General features: G+C 31.8%; 2 protein-coding genes across 2 annotated transcripts; one reads left to right on the plus strand and one right to left on the minus strand.

Annotated features, from left to right (window-relative positions):
• Positions 1 to 9,240: 9,240 nt before the first annotated feature.
• LOC105768124 (uncharacterized) lies at positions 9,241 to 13,464 on the plus strand. Its single transcript, XM_012587911.2, has 10 exons — positions 9,241 to 9,407; positions 9,830 to 10,818; positions 11,387 to 11,471; positions 11,565 to 11,660; positions 11,772 to 11,924; positions 12,015 to 12,122; positions 12,262 to 12,381; positions 12,567 to 12,692; positions 12,968 to 13,051; positions 13,161 to 13,464. Exons 2-10 carry the CDS (start codon positions 9,851 to 9,853, stop codon positions 13,284 to 13,286), a joined length of 1,866 nt encoding a protein of 621 aa, XP_012443365.1. The 5' UTR covers positions 9,241 to 9,407; positions 9,830 to 9,850; the 3' UTR covers positions 13,287 to 13,464.
• Positions 13,465 to 14,921: 1,457 nt separating this feature from the next.
• On the minus strand, positions 14,922 to 19,220 carry LOC105768012 (leucine aminopeptidase 2, chloroplastic). The gene is made up of 10 exons (XM_012587803.2): positions 19,007 to 19,220; positions 18,084 to 18,498; positions 17,797 to 17,991; positions 17,394 to 17,619; positions 16,715 to 16,841; positions 16,430 to 16,525; positions 16,180 to 16,257; positions 16,015 to 16,075; positions 15,456 to 15,643; positions 14,922 to 15,344 (listed from the first exon to the last, which is right to left on the minus strand). The coding sequence occupies exons 1-10, from the start codon at positions 19,055 to 19,057 to the stop codon at positions 15,216 to 15,218; spliced, it is 1,566 nt and encodes a 521-aa protein (XP_012443257.1). The 5' UTR covers positions 19,058 to 19,220; the 3' UTR covers positions 14,922 to 15,215.
• Between the last annotated feature and the right edge of the window lie 793 nt (positions 19,221 to 20,013).

The following is a 20,013-nucleotide window of genomic DNA, read 5'->3' on the forward strand; positions in this document are numbered from 1 at the left end:
AACAATCTCGTTGACTTAATTATCACTTTAACCCCCCCCCCCAAAGGTTAAGAGTTTTGACATTGGACAACCACATTTGTAACAGGTTTGGGTACTTGCAAACATGTAGTACTACTGTACTTGTTATGATTATTGAGCTTTGACCATATACATTTGTCCAAATTAATAAAAGAAGTGTTTTTTTAATTAAAATATTAATCTCAGATTCAATCTTTAATTTTATTTTATTTTTAAAAACCTTCAGCGGTGAAACAGCTAGAGAATTAATTTCGAGAGGTCTAATTTATTCAACTCTTACAATATTTGAGATCTGCCCATGATTTCCGAGAGGTTGCCTCTACCGTCTTTACTCCGTGTATTAATATATATAGGCCTAATTGTGGTTTTAGTACTTTTACCTATGCTGATATTTTGTGATTTAATCCCTTTAATTTGGTATAATTTGATCTTTTTATTTCTATAATATTATTATCGTTACTTGCTATTGTTAAAGTGTTGATGTGATTTTTTTTCCTTTTCAAGCATGTAATTGACATGTAAATTTATTATTGATTTAACATAGTTAATTGGATTTTGTATGGCTCTATCTCGGTAACTGTTTAACAATAAAATAAAAATAAAATAAAAATCATGTCATCGCTTTAACGACAACGATTAATGGTATTATCAATTTGGATTTATTCATGTAATTAGTTTTGGGTTTTTTTAATATATGATTTATATTTGTTTAATCTAATCATTTTTATGGTTAAATTCTACTATTCATCCCTGTACTTTGTAAAAGTTGTGAATTTATTCTTTGTACTTTCATTTGATCAATTTTAATCGTTATACTTTTCGGATTGGTCGGTTTTGAAATTTTAGTACCCAAACAAGAGTGATTAAATTGTTTGGTTAAATTCAACCATTAATCCTATACTATCCGTATGCAGTTATATGTTTAATTCGTATTCTCCAATTAGATTATTTAAAGTCTCTATACTTTTCAAATTTCACCTTTGATGTAAATGACATTCGTTAATACATTAATTGGATTTTAGTAAGTAATAGGTAGAAATAGCAAGCCAACATGGTATTACATGTTTGTTAATATGTTTACCACATCGGATTTTGGAAATAGCAAAACTTAGCTTAATAAATTTAATGATTATCATTTGAGAGGGCTGAAATTTTAAATTTTAAAAATATAAAACTAAAAATAATTAAATTAAAGTACATTAATTAAATCCACAACTTTTACAAAATAGGAAAATAATAACAATATTTAACCTATTATTATTCATTCATATAAATAAGTCGAGCAAATCAAAATGTTCAAAACTTTTAACAAAAAGGATTATTGATCTTTATATATATATATATATATATATATATGGATGGATTGGGAATTTTATTTACATCGCAAATCGACAAATACAGCCATATTATCCAACTTGATATCTAATTTATTAAAATAATCCATCAGCTAAATTATATTAGTAGTTACTTAATTATATTTTTTTGTTATTTAATTGTGAAAGCTACAAAAGAGTTATCTAATTATTCAATTTTATCTTTTTTTGTCACTAGCTAACTAATGTAAAAATAGAAACATCCAAAAATTCAAGGATAAACTACACCCATGGTCACTTTTGTTTACCTTAAGTTACATTTTAGTCACTTATGTTTGAAATGTTACGTTTTTGTCACTTATGTTATCGTGTTGTAACATTTTAGTCATTGAGCTATTAATTGTCGCTAAACGTGTAACGGTAAGTTGACGTGGCACGTTAAATCATCATTTCAAACAAAAATTTTAGGGTAAATTATACAATCGATCCTCATATTTTTTTCATTTTAAGCAATTTAATTTTTTTATGTTCATATTTAATTTTTTAAATTTTTTAATTATTTCCCATTATTTTATGTTTCTCCTTATATTTTCTTGCATTCTCCATTTCTTTTAACATATCAAGAAGTCGAATTGGCAGTGAAGAATAAGTAGGAAGTCGAAAACCATCATTGCCTATAACCAAAACCCATTAAACCCATACCATGCAATTTTTTCTTCACTGCCAATTCGACTTCCTAATATGTTGAAAGAAATGAAGAAGGTAGGAAAATAGAGGGAAAAGCAAAAGAGAATGGAAAAAAATGAAAAAAAAAAGTTAAAAGAACATAAAAGAAAAAATTAAATTGCTCAAAATGAAAAATATGGGGACCAATTGTATAATTTAACCTAATTTTTTTTGTTTGAAATGATGATTTAAAGCACCACATTAGCTTATCTTTATACTGTTAACGACAATTAACGGCTCAATGACTAAAATGTTATAACACGATAACATAAGTGACTAAAACGTAACATTTCAAACATAATCGACTAAAACGTAACCTAAGGTAAACAAAAGTGACCATAGATGTAATTTACCCTAAATTCAATATAGTTGGGTGACCAAAAAAAGATAAATTTGAATAGTTGAGTGACCAACTTATAACTTTTCATAATTTGGTGACTAATTTATTAACTTTTCATAATTAAATGACCAATATATATAATTAGATGACTAATAACGTAATTTACCCTAATCAATTATATACAAAATCATTAAAATGAACATTTTCCTTTTATCTGTTGAAGCAACAAAAACATAACTTTTTTAATATTGTAGGTTCTAATCATATCTGACTTTTTAAGACAATACCTAGAACTAGGTATAGCTTTTCTTTAATTTATGTCCTCTAACATTGACAACAATATCATACCAATTGAGTTAATACGCAATCTAGAAAAAAAATAATTATATATAGACAATATTATTTGTATGTGTTTAACACAAAACGCTATGTGCATGCTTAACATCTCTACTACAGACTAACTCGATCCAATGTGGGTCTCTCATCGATCCCACAAATATTTTAATCACCACCAACGCCATATCTGTCCTGAAACCATCTCTTTAATTTAATCCACCACTTCATATATGTACTTCAACTTGACATTTTAATAATATAGAGAGAGAGTCAAAGGTTGATTATAGTAGTAATTTATAGAAGGAAAATGATTTCTTTTGGATGTCATGCATTATCTCACCATGTCATGTAAGTTAAAACAATAACAACGTATCTTAAAAGTTGGAAAAATCTATATTCGAATTTTAGTAATAAAAACATGAGGTTGGGCTTGAAATACTGAAATATAAAATGGAAAAGAAAACCATAGTTAAGCAAAAGAACGTGGGTAGCTAGGGAGACATTTGGCCATAGATCCTCCTTATTCAGAATAAATATCTAAAATTAAGGTTGGGGGCGTAGATGTAGAGCCATACATGCAGAGGATGGATAAAATATATAGAGAGAAAGAGATGTCCCGTCGGCTACGGCACCGCCGTTTGACCCCATTTTGTCGCCTTAATAAAATCATTCATATGAAAATGAATGTAATTTTCTTGGTCCTCCACTTCCACATTTATGAAGCCAGCAGATACATACAATCAGATCACATTAAAGACCATTTATAAGACAAGAAAATTATGCGGAGTATAGATTTTTTCGGTTTAATTTAATAAATTATTAAAAATTAATTTAATTATTTGTATGTCAGCTTATCCGATCGGTCTGATTTTGAAAATAATGATTTTACTTTGAAATTTAAACAAACACTAAATTTTTTTTTTGAGATTATATATGTCTATTGTTTGAGCTTTAAAAATTCGTTTCTTTTAATAAATTAAGTTCTATTATTAAAACTTACCCTTGGTGATATTTGAATAAGAAAACTACAAATCTTAAACTTTCAATTTTACCATTAAATTAAAGTTTTTAATAAGTATATTTCTTGAAAATATCTATATAATGGGGTGTCATAATCTACACCCAACATATTGATGCTTCGCTAAGGTCCTTCTACTATGAATGTTTATTGAATTTAATTTTATTATAATTTAGTTATTTTCAGTCTTTTGAAATGTGTCTTGAAGCTTCTTGAATCCTTGATGATTTCATCAAGAAGGGTGTCTGAAAGGAAGCTAAGACGACTGGGAGAGAATCTGGAATTCTTGTGTATTATTGGTAAGTCTCTTGCATCCATAATAATGAAGTAATTAATGACTCAACAAACTGTTAACCGAATGCACAAACAATCTTGTTAGAAATAGCTTAGTCAATATGTCTGCCACTTGTTCTATGGCTGGTACATAGTTAAAGCTCTACATGCTTTGATCTTGCATGGAAGACTGTATTTCTTGACATAGCAACGCCACTTTTATAGTCACACTATAGGTACTTATGGTAAATAAATTGACCCCAAGTTCATCGAGCAAAGATCGAATCCAACTGAATTAGAAATTGTGTTTGATACACTATTAGACTCAACTTTTGAAGTAGAAAAAGGAAACAATTGACTGCTTCTTTGAGCTTTAGGTTATTACCACCGAGGAATAGTGCATAGCCTGAAACCCATCTTCAATCTCCCTAGGTTGGTGGATTACATGCATTTGCATGTATTTTATACTAGAGTGAATTTGCATCTTAGGTTATCATCGTATATTATCGGTTGTATTAATAGGTGGTTGCAAAGATAATCCACTTTTAAAGAATAATGATTCTGGTGGTGTTTGTGACATTCGGCAGATAATTATATTATATCGAACAGTTAAATTGTTCATAAAATGCTGAAATTATAGATAATGATAGATACGTTAATATTGTTTATAACATTAAAATTATACGTGAACTCACGTCTTCTTGCATATAAAAACTTATTGAGGGTTAGTAGGAGGAAATGAAAGCCAAATAAAAGAGAACCTACAAGTGCAAAAATGGCATCATATAGAGTTATGAAGGCAGGCCGAAAGAAACAAGACTAATAAAGCTGGGGCTCTATAATTATGGGTTCCCAAAGCCCTATTTCATACTTGCACTTCACTAACACGTTTATTCAATCTCATCTTAATAGGTGCTAGGGCTTTTACTTCCTCAAAAGTTCTAATGTTTTTTTTTTTTAATTTCAACTTTTAAAATTTATAATTTAAACTTAAAATTTAGGGATAAGTCAATTTAATTCCTGAATTTAGTAACTTTTTAATTTAATCTTTAGTTTTTTAACTTAATAATTTTTTCAATTTTGAAATATGTGATGATGTGACACTTTAAGATTGTGCCACATCATCACCTAATTTTCAGAAAATAATATTTTTTATGTGATGACTTGGTATAATATTATAGTGTCACATTAACACATGGACCAAAATTGAAAAAAATTTTAATTCCAAAACTAATGTGAGAAAGTTATTAAATCTCAACCTAAAACTAATATGAACCTAAAAGAAGGTTTAAAGACCAAATTGAAAGAAATTACTAAATTCAAAGGCTAATTACTACTTTATCTCTAAAATTTAATGTCAAGATTCGGTACTACATTCTTCGTTGATGACATTTGGTACGTGAATATGTGGTATCTTGCATTGAAGGCTTCTTTTTAGGCATCAATTGGAAGCAAGCTCAACTTCTCCTGTTTTCATTTACTCATTTGGCAAATTTAGCTGAAATAATAATGTTGGTGCTACAAAAGGTTAGTTCACATAGCTGAAATATTGGTAGGTGTTAGTATAAGTGTAATAGAGTGAAGCAAGAAATTTTATAATGAAGAGGTCGAAATTAAATTAAAAATAAAAAATTTATCATTTATTAATTAAAATTTATTAAAATATAAAAGTTTTAAAAAATATAAACTAAATTAAAGGAACTTAAAGTCCTTATCAGCCTCCTTAATGTCGCCCTTGTAAGTATATTTTAATGTATCATTTAATTTTATTATTATAATTATATATAAATATAAATATAAAATTATTAATTAAGTTTAATAACTTATTTTCGTAATTATAATAAATTAAAATAATTAAGACAACATATTAAAAATTGGTTTAATCGAAATCTTGATTAATTAATACAAGTAGGTACGTATAAGTAAAGATTGATACTAATCGAAATGAACCGAAACAAATTAAAATGGTAACCGGATATTGAAATTTTGATTGAAAAGAAATTTAGACTAGTTATTGAACTAACCAGTAGCACCGATACCAATAAATTTTTTTTTTTCTTTTGAAAAGTGAAACAGTCCTATTTACTCTAGCTTTAGCCAATCTATCCATTGTCGAATTGGCTTCAACCGCGACATATGCAATAGACCGGTTCAAATCTTGAAGAAATAATGATGTCTAGCACATAGCATTATTACAGTCACTTTCTGAACTATTTGGAAGCATAGAAAATCTTGAGAGCTTCCTTGATCGCAATGGTCTCCGCTAAAACAGGATCGACAACCCCAATGGCCTTGGAGAAGATAACCAAAGATGACCCTAGGTGATTACGTAAAATACCATGGATACCTGCTGAACCATAACTACCCAAAACAGATGCATTCACGTTAAACTTAAAAGGACCCAAATTTTGGAGGGTCTCGAACGCACAGTAGGCATATTGTCAACACTCTTCTTAGGAGGAGCCAAAAGCAAATCATTCAAAGATATCGCCACAGTTGGCCTTTGAGCCTTACACCACCAACCCAATCTTATTTTGATGGTCTCAAACAACTGAATATGATCGAATATCTTCCCATTATAAACCATGCTATTACGCCACAACCAAATGCGCCAGATGGTGGCAAAGAAAGCCATGCTCCGGACTAGTTGAAGTCTTTTAGAGGGAAAGGAGTGCAACCACCTCTGGAAAAATAGAACTAATTGAACATTCCAAAGCGCACCACCCATTTGCCAAATCCTCCACGAACATCACACGAAAAAATAATTAAGTGTTCAACGGGCTCTGACACCGAAAAGCTAAAAGGGAAAGTATTAAACTTCAACTTATCTAAAACTTTAAAAAAAAGTTTATGGTAAAAAAAAACAATTAAACTCTTAAAAAATTCATCATATTTAGCAATTAAAAAAATCGATTATCCTTTTGTATTAATAAAAATAGATGTTGACCGATTTGAACATTAATGAACACTGACATAGTTGATGAAAATCAATACATGGCATTGATAAATACTATTCATGCGGTATACTACATGCTAGCTTTTGTCAGTCACGTCAATATTCGTTAATGGTCAAACCAATTAATAATGGTTTTTGTTGACAAAAGAGACAAGTTAATAGTTTTCATTAACGGAAAAGAATATTTTATTCTTCTCTTTTTGTTTGTGAAAATCTTAAAGCGTTAATTATTTTTTATATTGGTACAATAAAAATAAATTATAATTTAAGAGTAAATGTTAACACTAATTACCTTTTTGAATAGCGGCTGTGATGCAATAAAATTTTTACCTCATAATTATAATAATCATTCTTACCGTCATTGTTATTTTTAATTTACTGAAAGTAAAGGGACATCATTGTAAATCATGATTCTGTTTTAGAGTTTTTTTTTTTTTGGCATATCTCTTAAAAAGAAAATAAAAAAACATGTTAAAATTCCAAGCCCTATGAATTTGGCTTTAAGTGACAAAAGTGTTATTTATTCCAATCTTGAAAGTGGAGGTAAGTGATACAGACATGGAAGCCTTGTTGGACCGCATTTTTATCTTGTTTCCAAAGAAAACACTTCTCATCTCCTGCGTTCTGAAACGCACCGTTTCAGTACTTTCAAATTTTAATTAATTTTTTTTTTATTTTACAAAGGCTTAATTAATTGTTTAAGTAATAATTTATCGAAATTCTTAATATTTTAAAAGGCAGTATAAATTATAAAATGGGAAGAGATCCATTTACACCGGTATAAAATTTAAGTAGTTTCATATCCTTTCGTAACTTGTTATACGATTAATATTTTAACATTCCAACCGTTGAATTTATCAATATATTTGTACTTATCATGAATGTAATTTTGGAATCAATTCGATATCTCTAATATATTAATTTAAAATATTAACTATATTAATATATATTTAAGGATTGAAAGTTTTTACAAAAATGAATAGTTGGAAATTTTTAATTTATGTCAAACTTGACATGCATGATCTAGATGAATGAAGTATGAAATATGACAATTAAATTGTTAAAATATTAATCGTATAAAAGTTACAAAATTGTTTAAAACCACTTAAGTTTTACACTAGTGTAAGTGGATCCGTCCCTATAAAAATAATATTAATTTTTTAAAATTTATAAAATACTTAAAAATTACTAAGGATTATAAAAAGTTTAAATGTTATAAAATATAAAAATATAGAAAATTTATTCAAATTTTCCAAATATTATAAAAATTAAAATAACTGCAACTTTTATTTTCTCTCAAGATATCCTGCATTTTACTTCAACTCATCCTTATCAATTTTCCTCACATAATCTTTTCCTTAACTAAAGCATTACACATCAATAAAGGTCTCTCTACTTTTCAGATTTAAAATCAAGTTTAATTTGTTAACCTTGTTAATTTTTTTGTTAATTTTTTGATGTCACATTTTAAATGAAAAATACTTGGTATTCATGTAAAAATGACTTATAATGAACATGAATTTAACAAAATATTTTTAATAATGTTAACAACTGAACTCAATTTAATATCTAAAAGTATGACTAGCCCAAAAATAAATGCACATGGACTAAATTTCAAATTCTGAAGAGTACAAGGAGTTATGGCATATTTTAACCTAATATAAAAATATGAATATTTTAATTATATAAATACAGTATTTGTTTAAATAATACTTAGCTTTATTTATCCCTTACAATTCTAATGTGTCAATATGTACTCTCATATATGTAATTTAAATTAAATTTTAATTAAACATTATTTATTTTAAGTTTATATATGTCATGTTTGTTTTACAAAGAAGTAAAATATAAATTTATAAAATATAAAATAAATTTAATTAAACAATGAAAATGTAAGAAAATCTCAAATGTATGTGTATTTCATTGAAAACAATTTTTATGAACTATTTTTACGAAATCTATCCAATAACAAAAGATATTTTACATGAATTCATCCAAATATAAAAAAATTAATTTTTCTAAAAACGAAAACTATTTTAGTGAAACAAACTAGTGTAGTAAAAAAAAACTATTTATCTCAAGTCATTAGATAGTTTTCTCATTTTAGTCTCTTCCTGTAAATTTGGCTAACAAAATATTATTATATCAACTTTAATAAATTTCCATTAAAATTGAAAATGAATGAATAAAAGAAAAGCTTAAAGTTGAATGAGTGTGTATAATAATATTGTAATTAGCGGGATTAACGGAGGAGTGAATGAAATGAGAAAAATAGCTTAGGATGGTGTTACTAAAATGTTATTAAAGAAAAGACCTATATAAAGCCCTACTTCAACATTTTCTCAATTTGATTTTTTTCCTTTTTCAAATTAACCTTTTCGTTTTCTCTTTGTTTTGGGATTTGTTAGATTTAGAAGGAAAATTCAGGTATTCTTCTTTTCATTTTTATTAACTTTCAATGTTTACTAGAATTTTATAGGTTTTGGTTTATAATAATTTTAGTCTTTGATTTTGTTGGCTGGAGGTTTTGATTTTATTGTGATTCCTGCTGATCTACTTAACAGGTCTCAAATTTAAACCTTTGTTTCGTTTTGTTTGGTATCTGAGAAAATTGTAGACTTTAGGTTGGCATTTTAATTGAGGATCTTGAATTTTGCTCTTGATTCTTTTATTTTATTCCTTCCAGATAATATAAATATCATTTCTTTTTAGAAAAAAACCTCTTTCATATTATAGGGAAAGGGCAGATAAATTTGAATTTGTAGCTCAACGGTTTCTTTCTTGCACAGTTATGTGTATTATATTGCTTGGGTATTTTAATTTTGAGTTTTGATTTGATTGTATTGCAGGAGAGTTATTGAAATCAAGAGATGTTAGAACAGTTGCTGATATTTACTAGGGGAGGATTAATCCTCTGGACATGTAAAGAACTTGGGAATGCTCTTAAAGGATCACCAATTGACACCTTGATCCGGTCTTGTCTTTTGGAGGAACGCTCTGGTGCAGCATCATATAACTATGATGCCCCAGGTGCTTCTTATACCCTCAAGTGGACCTTCCATAATGAGCTTGGCCTTGTATTTGTTGCTGTTTATCAGCGTATTCTCCATCTTCTGTATGTGGATGATCTTCTTGCACTGGTCAGGCGTGAGTTCTCTGAGATTTATGATCCGAAAAGGACTGTTTATAATGATTTTGACGAAACTTTTAGGCAGCTTAGGATGGAAGCAGAAGCTAGGGCTGAGGAGCTTAAGAAATCAAAACAGATGGTTAAGCCTGTCAATAACAGTAAGAAGCAAGGGCAGGCTCAGAAAGCTGGTTTTGATAAAGGAAATAAGAAGAGGGAGGGTAGCTCAGCTGCTGGTGGTGGGGATGATAATGATGAAGGGAAGGGTCGTAAATTGGAGAATGGGCACTCCAACGGTAATATTTTTGAGATTGACGAACCTAGGATGACAGCTGCTGTAAATGGTAAAGAAAATACTAGTTCCAATTTTAGTGCTTTTGATGTAAGTAAGCTCCAGAAAAGGACTAAAGGTGGAAAGAAAACTGACACTGTAGTTAACAAGGGTTCCAAGGTGGACCCTAAGAAAAAGGTTACAAAGAAGAATAGAGTTTGGGATGATGCACCTCCAGAGACAAAATTGGATTTCACTGATCCAGTGGATGGAAATGGAAATGAGAAGATAGAGGTTGTTCCAGCAAGTCAAGGTGAAAGTATGATGGATGTAGAAGAGATTATCAGCAGCGATAGTGAAGGTGAAGAAGATGACAATGTGCAGAAGGATAGCAAGCCTGAAGCTACGAAAAAGGGCTGGTTTTCCTCCATGTTCCAGAGGTAATTTATTGATGTAGTTCCTTCATTTAGATCATAATTCTATTCTCGAGTATATTTGTTCTGTCTTCATGAAGAGTGAAATAGGATGCAATTTTTTTGTGAAGCCTACTTCATTTTGAAATAATGTCTCATAGCTTGATCCTGTTTAGATGTTCATTATAAGGCTTGTCCTGGATGCTTTTTTTAGTTTTTATAGATCCTTACAAGTTACAACTGGAGTTTCAAATGTTTGTTTATTGAGTTGGCCAAATGTTGCCATTTTTGGGCTTGATGTTAAATGGAGAAACATGGGTATATTAGTTGATTTATGCGATGCTAGACTTTATCATGTAAAGAAAGGAATATTTTAGATATCATATGCTTGTAACATTGCCTGTTTTTCAGCCTTTCTGTTTTCCCATAAAATCGTGACTCTTATTGTGTTTAGTAAATGGCAGGCAGAACTGTATGCTTCTAGACATGTTTCATTTGGTCTTTGTACAACTTTTAGTGGAAGCTTTTATCATATCATTGTGAAATTTACTATCTGATTAAATCATTTATTCATTTTCTTCTTTCCTGGACTTAGTATCGCTGGAAAGGCAAATTTGGAGAAGGGAGACCTGGAACCAGCTTTGAAGGCTCTGAAGGATAGGCTTATGACCAAGAATGTGGTATGTTTTCTGCTAATTTAACATATTTGATTGCTGTTATATTAGTACCTATTCATATCTATAGGTCTGCTTAGTTATATCTGACATTCACAGGCTGAGGAGATAGCGGAGAAGCTTTGCGAATCAGTAGCTGCAAGTCTTGAAGGGAAAAAATTGGCCTCATTCACAAGGGTCTCTTCAACAGTGCAGGTCTACAAACCTCCATCTTTATTATGCGAACTCTCAATTTATATTTCTGTTTTCTTTTCTTGCCTTTTGATTTTGTATAAATTTAATTGTTTATGGTAATTGTGACTGCAGGCTGCAATGGAAGAAGCCCTTGTTCGTATTTTAACTCCTCGGCGCTCCATTGACATACTGAGGGATGTGCATGCTGCCAAGGAACAGAGGAAGCCGTATGTTGTTGTCTTTGTTGGAGTTAATGGAGTTGGGAAATCAACAAATCTAGCCAAGGTTGAGCTGGTTTAACTGCTCTATGTCTAGATTTTTGCTTTGGGATATGCCTTCTGGTCAGGCTGGCTAAAATTAAATGTTACTTTGCAGGTCGCATACTGGCTTCTGCAGCATAATGTCAGTGTTATGATGGCTGCTTGTGATACATTCCGATCTGGTGCTGTTGAGCAGTTGAGGACACATGCACGCAGACTCCAGGTATTACATCAATTGTAAATGTTTTAATTTTGACATACTTGGTGCCATTATGCTCGAAGGTGGTTTGCTTCAGGTAAAAACGAGTATCATTGTATAGCTACTCTTTTATATCTGACTTGCTACTTCTTGCTCTTGCTAGATTCCTATATTTGAGAAAGGGTATGAGAAAGATCCTGCAATTGTAGCAAAGGAAGCAATTCAGGAGGCCACTCGTAATGGTTCAGATGTTGTTCTTGTTGATACAGCTGGTCGGATGCAGGTATCTTCTAATCAGTAAATTTATTTGTTTGTAGACTTTATACTTCGGTTATAGCACAGTCAAATTAGTTTTTCTAAAGCCCATGACATGTGAGAGGTTTGCTTTGAAAAGTAGTACTTAAGTGCAATCCTAGTATATTTGCTTTTCTTGTTACCGCATTAATGATATAACTCTATGCTTATCAGGATAATGAACCGTTGATGAGAGCCCTTTCGAAGCTTATATACCTCAATAATCCAGACCTTGTCTTATTTGTTGGAGAGGCACTAGTTGGGAATGATGCTGTTGATCAGTTATCAAAATTCAATCAGGTTTGCTTTCATATCAAGTCTTTTGTCAATTTTATCTAAACCATACCTATGTTACTCGGACTCGGGTGTAAGTGTTGGATATGGGTTTGTCTATGACACGGGTATACTAAAATTTTCTGAGTTTTTCTTGGAGAATCATACCCTCATTCTATGTCCAAATATGTCTTGAATATGGATATCGGACACTAGTACTTCTGAAAGATGTACAGTCGGAGCAACATAGACCTATACAACTTAAATCTATGTTACGAAGCTGTGCCCTATTCTTCTTGCAGAAATTGGCTGACCTCTCTACTTCTTCTACTCCAAGATTGATTGATGGGATTTTGCTCACCAAGTTTGACACTATTGATGATAAGGTAAAATGAGCTTGAAACTTGAGAAGGTTTTCATATTTTACATAGGTTTGAGAAATCACACTGCCATTTTACCTCACCTATGGTGAACTTCCAACTGAAATTGATGTAGGTCGGAGCAGCATTGTCAATGGTTTACATATCGGGAGCACCGGTTATGTTCGTTGGGTGTGGGCAGTCATATACAGACCTGAAGAAACTTAACGTCAAATCGATCGTCAAGACACTGCTGAAATGAGTGAATGCTTGATCAAAAAACCCCCCCACATTTTATTTGCAATGCTCAACCAACTCTTTTGTTAATGACTTTGGCGCTTGATTGCATGTTTACTTTAATGGAGGTGCATTGGTCCCTTGTGACTGTAAGTTTGTTTATGTGAGATCTTAAAATTATTCCTAGTTTGGTTACTTTGGTATCCTAATTCTCTTGTAGAGGTGATCATGGGCCGGGTGGCCCGATGGCCCGCCTTAAATATGGGAGGGTTCGGGTAAAAATATAGGCCCGAAATATGGTTTTGGGTAAAAAACGAGGCCGGCTCGAATATAATAAATATATATACATTTAAAAAAAAAATTCTCATTTTCCCTCCCCATTTCCCCCTAAGCCCGTAAAAATCCCTAAGCCCTTCCCTCCTTTTTTTATTTATATTTTAAAATTTTTAATTTTTATATTTCAAATTTTAAAATTTAATTTTAATTATTACTATTGTTAAATTTGTTGATATGATATTTCATGGGCAATGGTTCTACTCTAAAATAAAAATAAAAATTCTTTTTTTTTGAACTCTTTATAATTTATAAAATTTTAAAATAGTAATGGTAAAATTACACTTTGCCCCTCAAATGATAAAAAAAGTTAATTTAATTTTTTAAAACTATAAAAATTTAGGCTATTAAAATGGTAAAATTATATTTTTCTATTAGAAAAAGGGCCGAGTTGGGCTTGGGCTTGGGCTTAGTTTTTTTTGGGCTAGGCCTGGACAAAATTTTAGACTCATATTTTGGATCAGGATGAGCCTAGAGCCTAAGAAGTGGGCTGAAATTTTTCTGAGCCTGGCCCAAACCCCGCCCGGCCATGATCACCTCTATTCTCTTGTCTGTGCTGTTTAGTCTTAGAAAAGAACAAAATTAAGTACCACTTTTTAGTATTTAAGTAGGAAAGATATTTAATTTGCTTCTTTTTTTTTCTCTTTTCACTTTTAAAACAACGTGATAACTGAGATGGGTTAGAGATAAATCTTAAAAATACAGTTCACCAATGTGTATTTGTTAAATATAAAATCTTACTTTTGATTAAATTAATTTTGATTTTAGTTTAATTTTAGATATTTTTTCTTGGCGAGACAAATGTACCCATTGAAAATAGATAGATTTAAATTTAATTGTTTTAAAGTAAATTATACAAATAGTCACTTAATTATTTTCGCGTTCTTGTTGTGGTCACTTAATTTTAAAAATTTCAATTTAGGCATTAATGTTTGAATTTCTTTTGTTTTGGTCACTTTTCATTAAATTGATAACGGAAAGCCTCATTCTAACCGGTAGAATATCATATTTAATCCTCGACTTATATATCCTATCAATTTGATCTTAATTCTAAATAATTCAATAAATTTAACGCTTCACATTTATAAGTTCCATCAATTTAATTCTCAAACTTACTAACTTAAGCTTTCGACTTCTAAAACATTAAATCTTAAAAATTTTAAGTACACAAAAGCTTCCAAAAGAATTTAAAATTTTCATAAAATTTAAAATTGCGATCAACAATCCAATTTATTGCTACTATGATTGAAATTATTTAATAAAATTAAAGTGGCAAATTTGATAAAAGAAAAAAAAAAACCATGTTACCGATAAAGAGGGAAACATGTTACAAAAGCAGACCTAAAGAGCAAAAGGTTTATTGATAGAAATGAAGAAGCAATATAGATTTTGAAGGGCTTCTCCTTTTTTAAACAATAAAAAGAGCATGGAATAGTTCTACAATCTCACTGTCTGCAACAACCTCAAAAACAAAACCATCTCACTTCCCTTCTTTCCCTTAATCACAACATACATTTTTGTTCATCAAACATATCTCAAAGACCGACAACCTGGGAAAAGTTTTATTCTCCTCTTTCCTCCATCTTCATTGTCACTGCTACAGCATGCTCCAAGCTTTTCATTAAGATGAGTTTTTCAGAACCCATTCCACCAAAGTCGCAATGCCAAATCCTGTTGCTACCCGCTTCTTATCATTCCAGACGGGGCCAGCCAAGTCGATGTGCATCCACTGTACTTTTTCATCAACAAACTGCAAAAACATAGCTTAACAATCAAATTCTGCAACAATCTTTATATCAAAGAGGTTGAAATATGTGTGCAAGTGTATAATTCAGATAGTAAAATTATTCAAGAGACATACCTGTTTTAAGAACAGAGCAGCAGTAATAGCGCCACCTTGACGACCACCGGTATTTACCATATCAGCAACTCCTGATTTCATCGACTCCCAATAGCTTTCTTCTAGTGGCATCCTCCAAAATTTCTCACCACTGACCTCTGAAGCTTCGAATACCTCCTTTGCCAGATCATCACTGGGTGTGAAAACACCTATAAGGGAAGAGGTTCCGACGAATTGATAGTGGTGAGAATGTCCATACATGCTTTTTTTTAAATTGATTAACAACCAAGGAAATGGTAAATGCAATGTCTTCTCAACTGACTATGAATTGATAGTGTTGATCATTACTACTATTAAAACCTTTAAATTTGAATGTCTGGAAGGCAAATGAAGGATTTCATTCATTATCCCTAACAAATATGTCCATTTATTGTGTAAGGTATCATCTTGTTAATAGTCATCCAGAGAATAGATGAATATCATTATTAAAAAAATCAAGTTCCCCTGCATCTAAAACTAACAAAAGATCATTTCAAAACACCCTTTTTGAGGACATTTAGAATCCATATGTTGTGGATACCTGCAATGGAGGGTCCAAGAGCAACTATACAAGCTCCAGTTAGTGTTGCAAGGTCAACTATCTGCAAACAGGTTGACAAAGTCTTAAAATGTAATCCTGATTACTCAGAAAATAGCAATTTACAACTGTCATCACAAATTAAGATTGCAGAGTGTTTGGCTTGACCTTGTCAACACCCTGTTTGCAAGCATATACCAGAGCATCTGCAAGTGTAAGCCTGCCTTCTGCATCAGTGTTATTAACCTGCAATCGACAGAGTGAGCAATGGCGAGCAATAAATTTATTGAAACAATGAAGGAAGTAAAAACTAACCCAGTTAGCAATGTCACTGTACCATATAATATACCTATACTTCAAAAATAAAATTAAAATAATAATAATAATAATAATAATAAAATAAAGAAACAAAGTATACCTCAATTGTCTTTCCATTTGAAGCTGTGATAATATCTCCGGGTCTCATACCTGTTCCACTTATCATGTTTTCGCAAGATGCAACAATAAAATGAACCTGCTTATTAGGACATTTTTACTGGGTGACAAACTAGATTCATGAAGCAAATTAAAAAGAAAAGAGAATAAAATACAATAACGAAAGAATACTCATCCTTTCCCCAGCCCTTTAGAATGTAAATTTGAAAAGGATACAAAGAGAGAGGTAATGCTGAAAGAGCAAAATGAGGTCAACCAAATGACTTACCTCTACTCCAGGAGGTTTGATTTGCCCAAGGGCTTTTGCTGCACCAAGAACTGCTGCAGAACCTCCCATGTCAGTTTTCATGATGTCAATGGAGCAACCAGCTCCAGTCTTGATATTGTAGCCACCACTAAGGACATTTAAGACAAACATTCAAAGCCTATATAAACACACAGCTAGAATACAAAAAGAACAACGGACATGCATTCTGACCACTCATGTTAAATAGATCTCAATAGCATTAGGAAGAAATTTTGGTTAGATTATTCAAGTAATATGCTGCACATGGATCCCATGGTGACTGGTAAAACTGTAGATGTGTACATAAACACTTGGTGAAGAACCCATCTCTTTGTTTATGGCATTGCACCAGAAACTTGAATGTACCATGCAGGCATCTCATCCCTTTCTTTTTTTTCTTTACTAATTTCCTACTGTAAATCATAAATATCTTCTTGTAGAATATGTGGAATCTATGTTACTCACAATGAGTGTGACATACCAGCATGTGTTCAATATAGATATACATATGCTCTATCTTTTAGAAGTTCTTTCTTTCTTTTTTCCATATTTTGGAGGATCATATCCCTCATAACCGTGTCCAAATATGTGTCGAACACGGGTATCAAACAAGGGTACAATGGGGAAAATAAAGAGTCGGAGTAACATAGTACGAAATTACCTGTCAAAAGTCAATCCTTTTCCAACTAATGCTAACTTGGTTTTAATAGGTCCACTGGAGGGTTTGTAACACAAATGAATGAAATGAGGGGGATTTGCAGATGCAGCAGCAACTCCCAAGTAAGATCCCATCTTCAATTCCTTGCACTGCTCAGCGCTCAATATGTTTGCAGATAGAACATCACTGTACAAGGAAGCAATATTTGAAGCCTCTGCTGCTAGTGCAGCTGCAGCATTAAAAGACATTAGATCAAAGGCTAAGAATTATATCATCCTTCTCAAACAAAGCCCTATTATAGTCCCATAACCGACAATAAGAAGTTCAGTTTTGTACTTTTGCCTGAAACAATAATCATAAAGAGAAAGGATTAAATATAAAAGGTAAGAATAATGCCCATACGAACCAGGGGTAAGTACATTTGCTGGTGAATTCACAAGCTCTCTTCCAAAAATTATAGCAGAAGAAACATTTTCAGCATACTTGAGCATCTTCTCCAACTCCGGTCCAGTTCCAAGACCAATAATATCCACAGAATTAAGCTTTGGTTTCCTTGGCTCCGACTTGTATCTACTGTCTTCATATATGCCCAACACCGTCCCTATGATAATGCAAATGTTCGAATAAGATCAATTTCAATCTTAGGAACAAGTACACATTAATCATGATGCTAAGAAACCAAAAAAGCATTACCAGATGCTATTGCCGAAGCAGTACTCAGCTTTGACTCATTTGAGAGGCCTTCGGAAGAAGCTAGAACGATAGCCACACTATTGGCTTGCGCAGTCTTTGCGGCTGCAGCAACAGCTTCACCAAGCCTTTGAAAAGAAGCTGGAGATGAAGCTGTCTTTCCAAGACCAATCAAACCAACCCTTTTGGAGCCACAGCTGGGAAGTCGAAGAACCATAGACTTGCCAGCTTTCCCGGTGAAATCCTCCTCAGAAGAGGCCTCAGCTAACATACCACCCAACAGGCCATCCAATTTTTTCAAAATTGAGTTTTGAAACTTGTAATTTTCATCCTTGGACATGTCTTTTTCAGTGACCCCAACTGCAAGTATGTCCCCTTTCCATTCTGCCACATCGATCTCTTTTGCAGCAAAAGAGATCTTTCCAGCATTTTTCACAAAAAGGCAACATCCATTTTAGTATTTCACCAAAATAAACACACACAAACAAAACAACCTTTACATATTAAGATCATAAGCAAATAAATCCGTGGATCTAACTAACACGATCTTATCATATAAAATCAATATTAAAAAAATGAAAAGGAAAATGTTTAGCTTATCTTTACTCCATCGATTTCAGAATTTGAGCCTATACTCAATGACATGGACATCAAGAAATTAAATACCAAGAACCCTTAAAGCATCAATCCACAATCAAAGGCCAGTTCTTTAAAAACAAAATCATCCCCAAACAATTAACAAGAAGTTCACTTTCTTTTAGATATATGCATTATCCCCATTAGCAAAAGATAAAAAGATTTTCAACCCAGAACTTACTCTGAACCTAAAAAGTCAATCAAAAAACAATTTTGCTTAAACACAACACAGAGAGAGAGAGAGAGAGAGAGAGAGAGAGAGAGAGAGAGAGAGAGTCAGTCTCAGTCACCTTGGGGTGTTGGATGTTGGCTGGCTGAGTAAAGCCAAGAGTGTGTGCCATGAACTTGGCTCTTGGAGAACACAAAGGAGCAGATTTAAGTTGGTGAAAACACAAACCAGGAGGAACAAGTACTCTAAAAGAGAAGTAGGTAAAGGAGCGACAATGGTGGCGATCATTTCGCAATGTAGCTATAGTGCATGTATTTATATTGAAGTTCCCCCAAGACCAAATGGGGTTCAGCGAAAAGTAAACGTAAAAGGGAGCAAAAGGCTAAAGCTGATGGATGCATTGACATCATTATCTTGGGCATCTCGTCGCCATAAGTTTTGCTTCGTTGGATTAGGTTGATATTTTATTAATGCTTGCTCAGCTTTACCTGGTTTTATCTTATTTTAGTTTCTAATATATTTTTATTGTACATTACATTAGTTTTTCCAAACCACAACCCGACCCTATGCATGAAAGAATATCTAATATTATATTTTCCAGGTGCAGCATAAATAATTAACAAAATTAATATATGTGATGAAATAAAATCATTTATTAATAAGAATAAGAGTAAAGAATTGGATATGATTGGTAGTGGAAGCGATAAGTTTACCAATTTGTTGATTTAATCGATTTAATTATTTACAAAAATAAAAAAATTAGTTGAATCAATCCGTCATTTGTCCAACTAATTTTTAACTTAGTTTATATCTTTCTCTAAATCGATATTCTGATTGATTTTCAGTCCAATAAATTCCATAGATGAATCTGATTCAATTCAAAAGAACGAGTATAAGAGGACAAGAAAAAAGTTGGTTGGCAAATCCAGCAGCAAAGGACAGTGAAGATAGGTTGAAGATGAATCCTGTATTATTAGCAGGCCGTTGATCCATAATGCTTCCAATCTTATTTTGCCTAGTTTGGAAGGCCCAGAGTATAGAAGAGCAGTGTAGCAGCGTTAGAGGAGTTGGTTGTTCACCAGAAAAAGCACACCTTATTTCTGTATTTGCCATAAGATAACAGCACAT

The sequence above is a fragment of the Gossypium raimondii genome, chromosome 7, assembly GCF_025698545.1.
Source record: "Gossypium raimondii isolate GPD5lz chromosome 7, ASM2569854v1, whole genome shotgun sequence".
In the NCBI taxonomy this organism is placed as follows: Eukaryota; Viridiplantae; Streptophyta; class Magnoliopsida; order Malvales; family Malvaceae; genus Gossypium; species Gossypium raimondii.

Excerpts from the sequence above, each read along its gene's own strand:
- LOC105768012 (XM_012587803.2), bottom strand. The coding sequence starts at position 19,057 with ATGGCACACACTCTTGGCTTTACTCAGCCAGCCAACATCCAACACCCC. Across the intron at positions 17,620-17,796 it reads AGCAAATGTACTTACCCCTG|CTGCACTAGCAGCAGAGGCT; the intron begins GTTCGTATGGGC and ends TTAATGCTGCAG. Across the intron at positions 16,076-16,179 it reads GCAAACAGGGTGTTGACAAG|ATAGTTGACCTTGCAACACT; the intron begins GTCAAGCCAAAC and ends ACCTGTTTGCAG.
- LOC105768124 (XM_012587911.2), top strand. The coding sequence starts at position 9,851 with ATGTTAGAACAGTTGCTGATATTTACTAGGGGAGGATTAATCCTCTGG. Across the intron at positions 12,123-12,261 it reads CACATGCACGCAGACTCCAG|ATTCCTATATTTGAGAAAGG; the intron begins GTATTACATCAA and ends TGCTCTTGCTAG. Across the intron at positions 13,052-13,160 it reads TTGACACTATTGATGATAAG|GTCGGAGCAGCATTGTCAAT; the intron begins GTAAAATGAGCT and ends AAATTGATGTAG.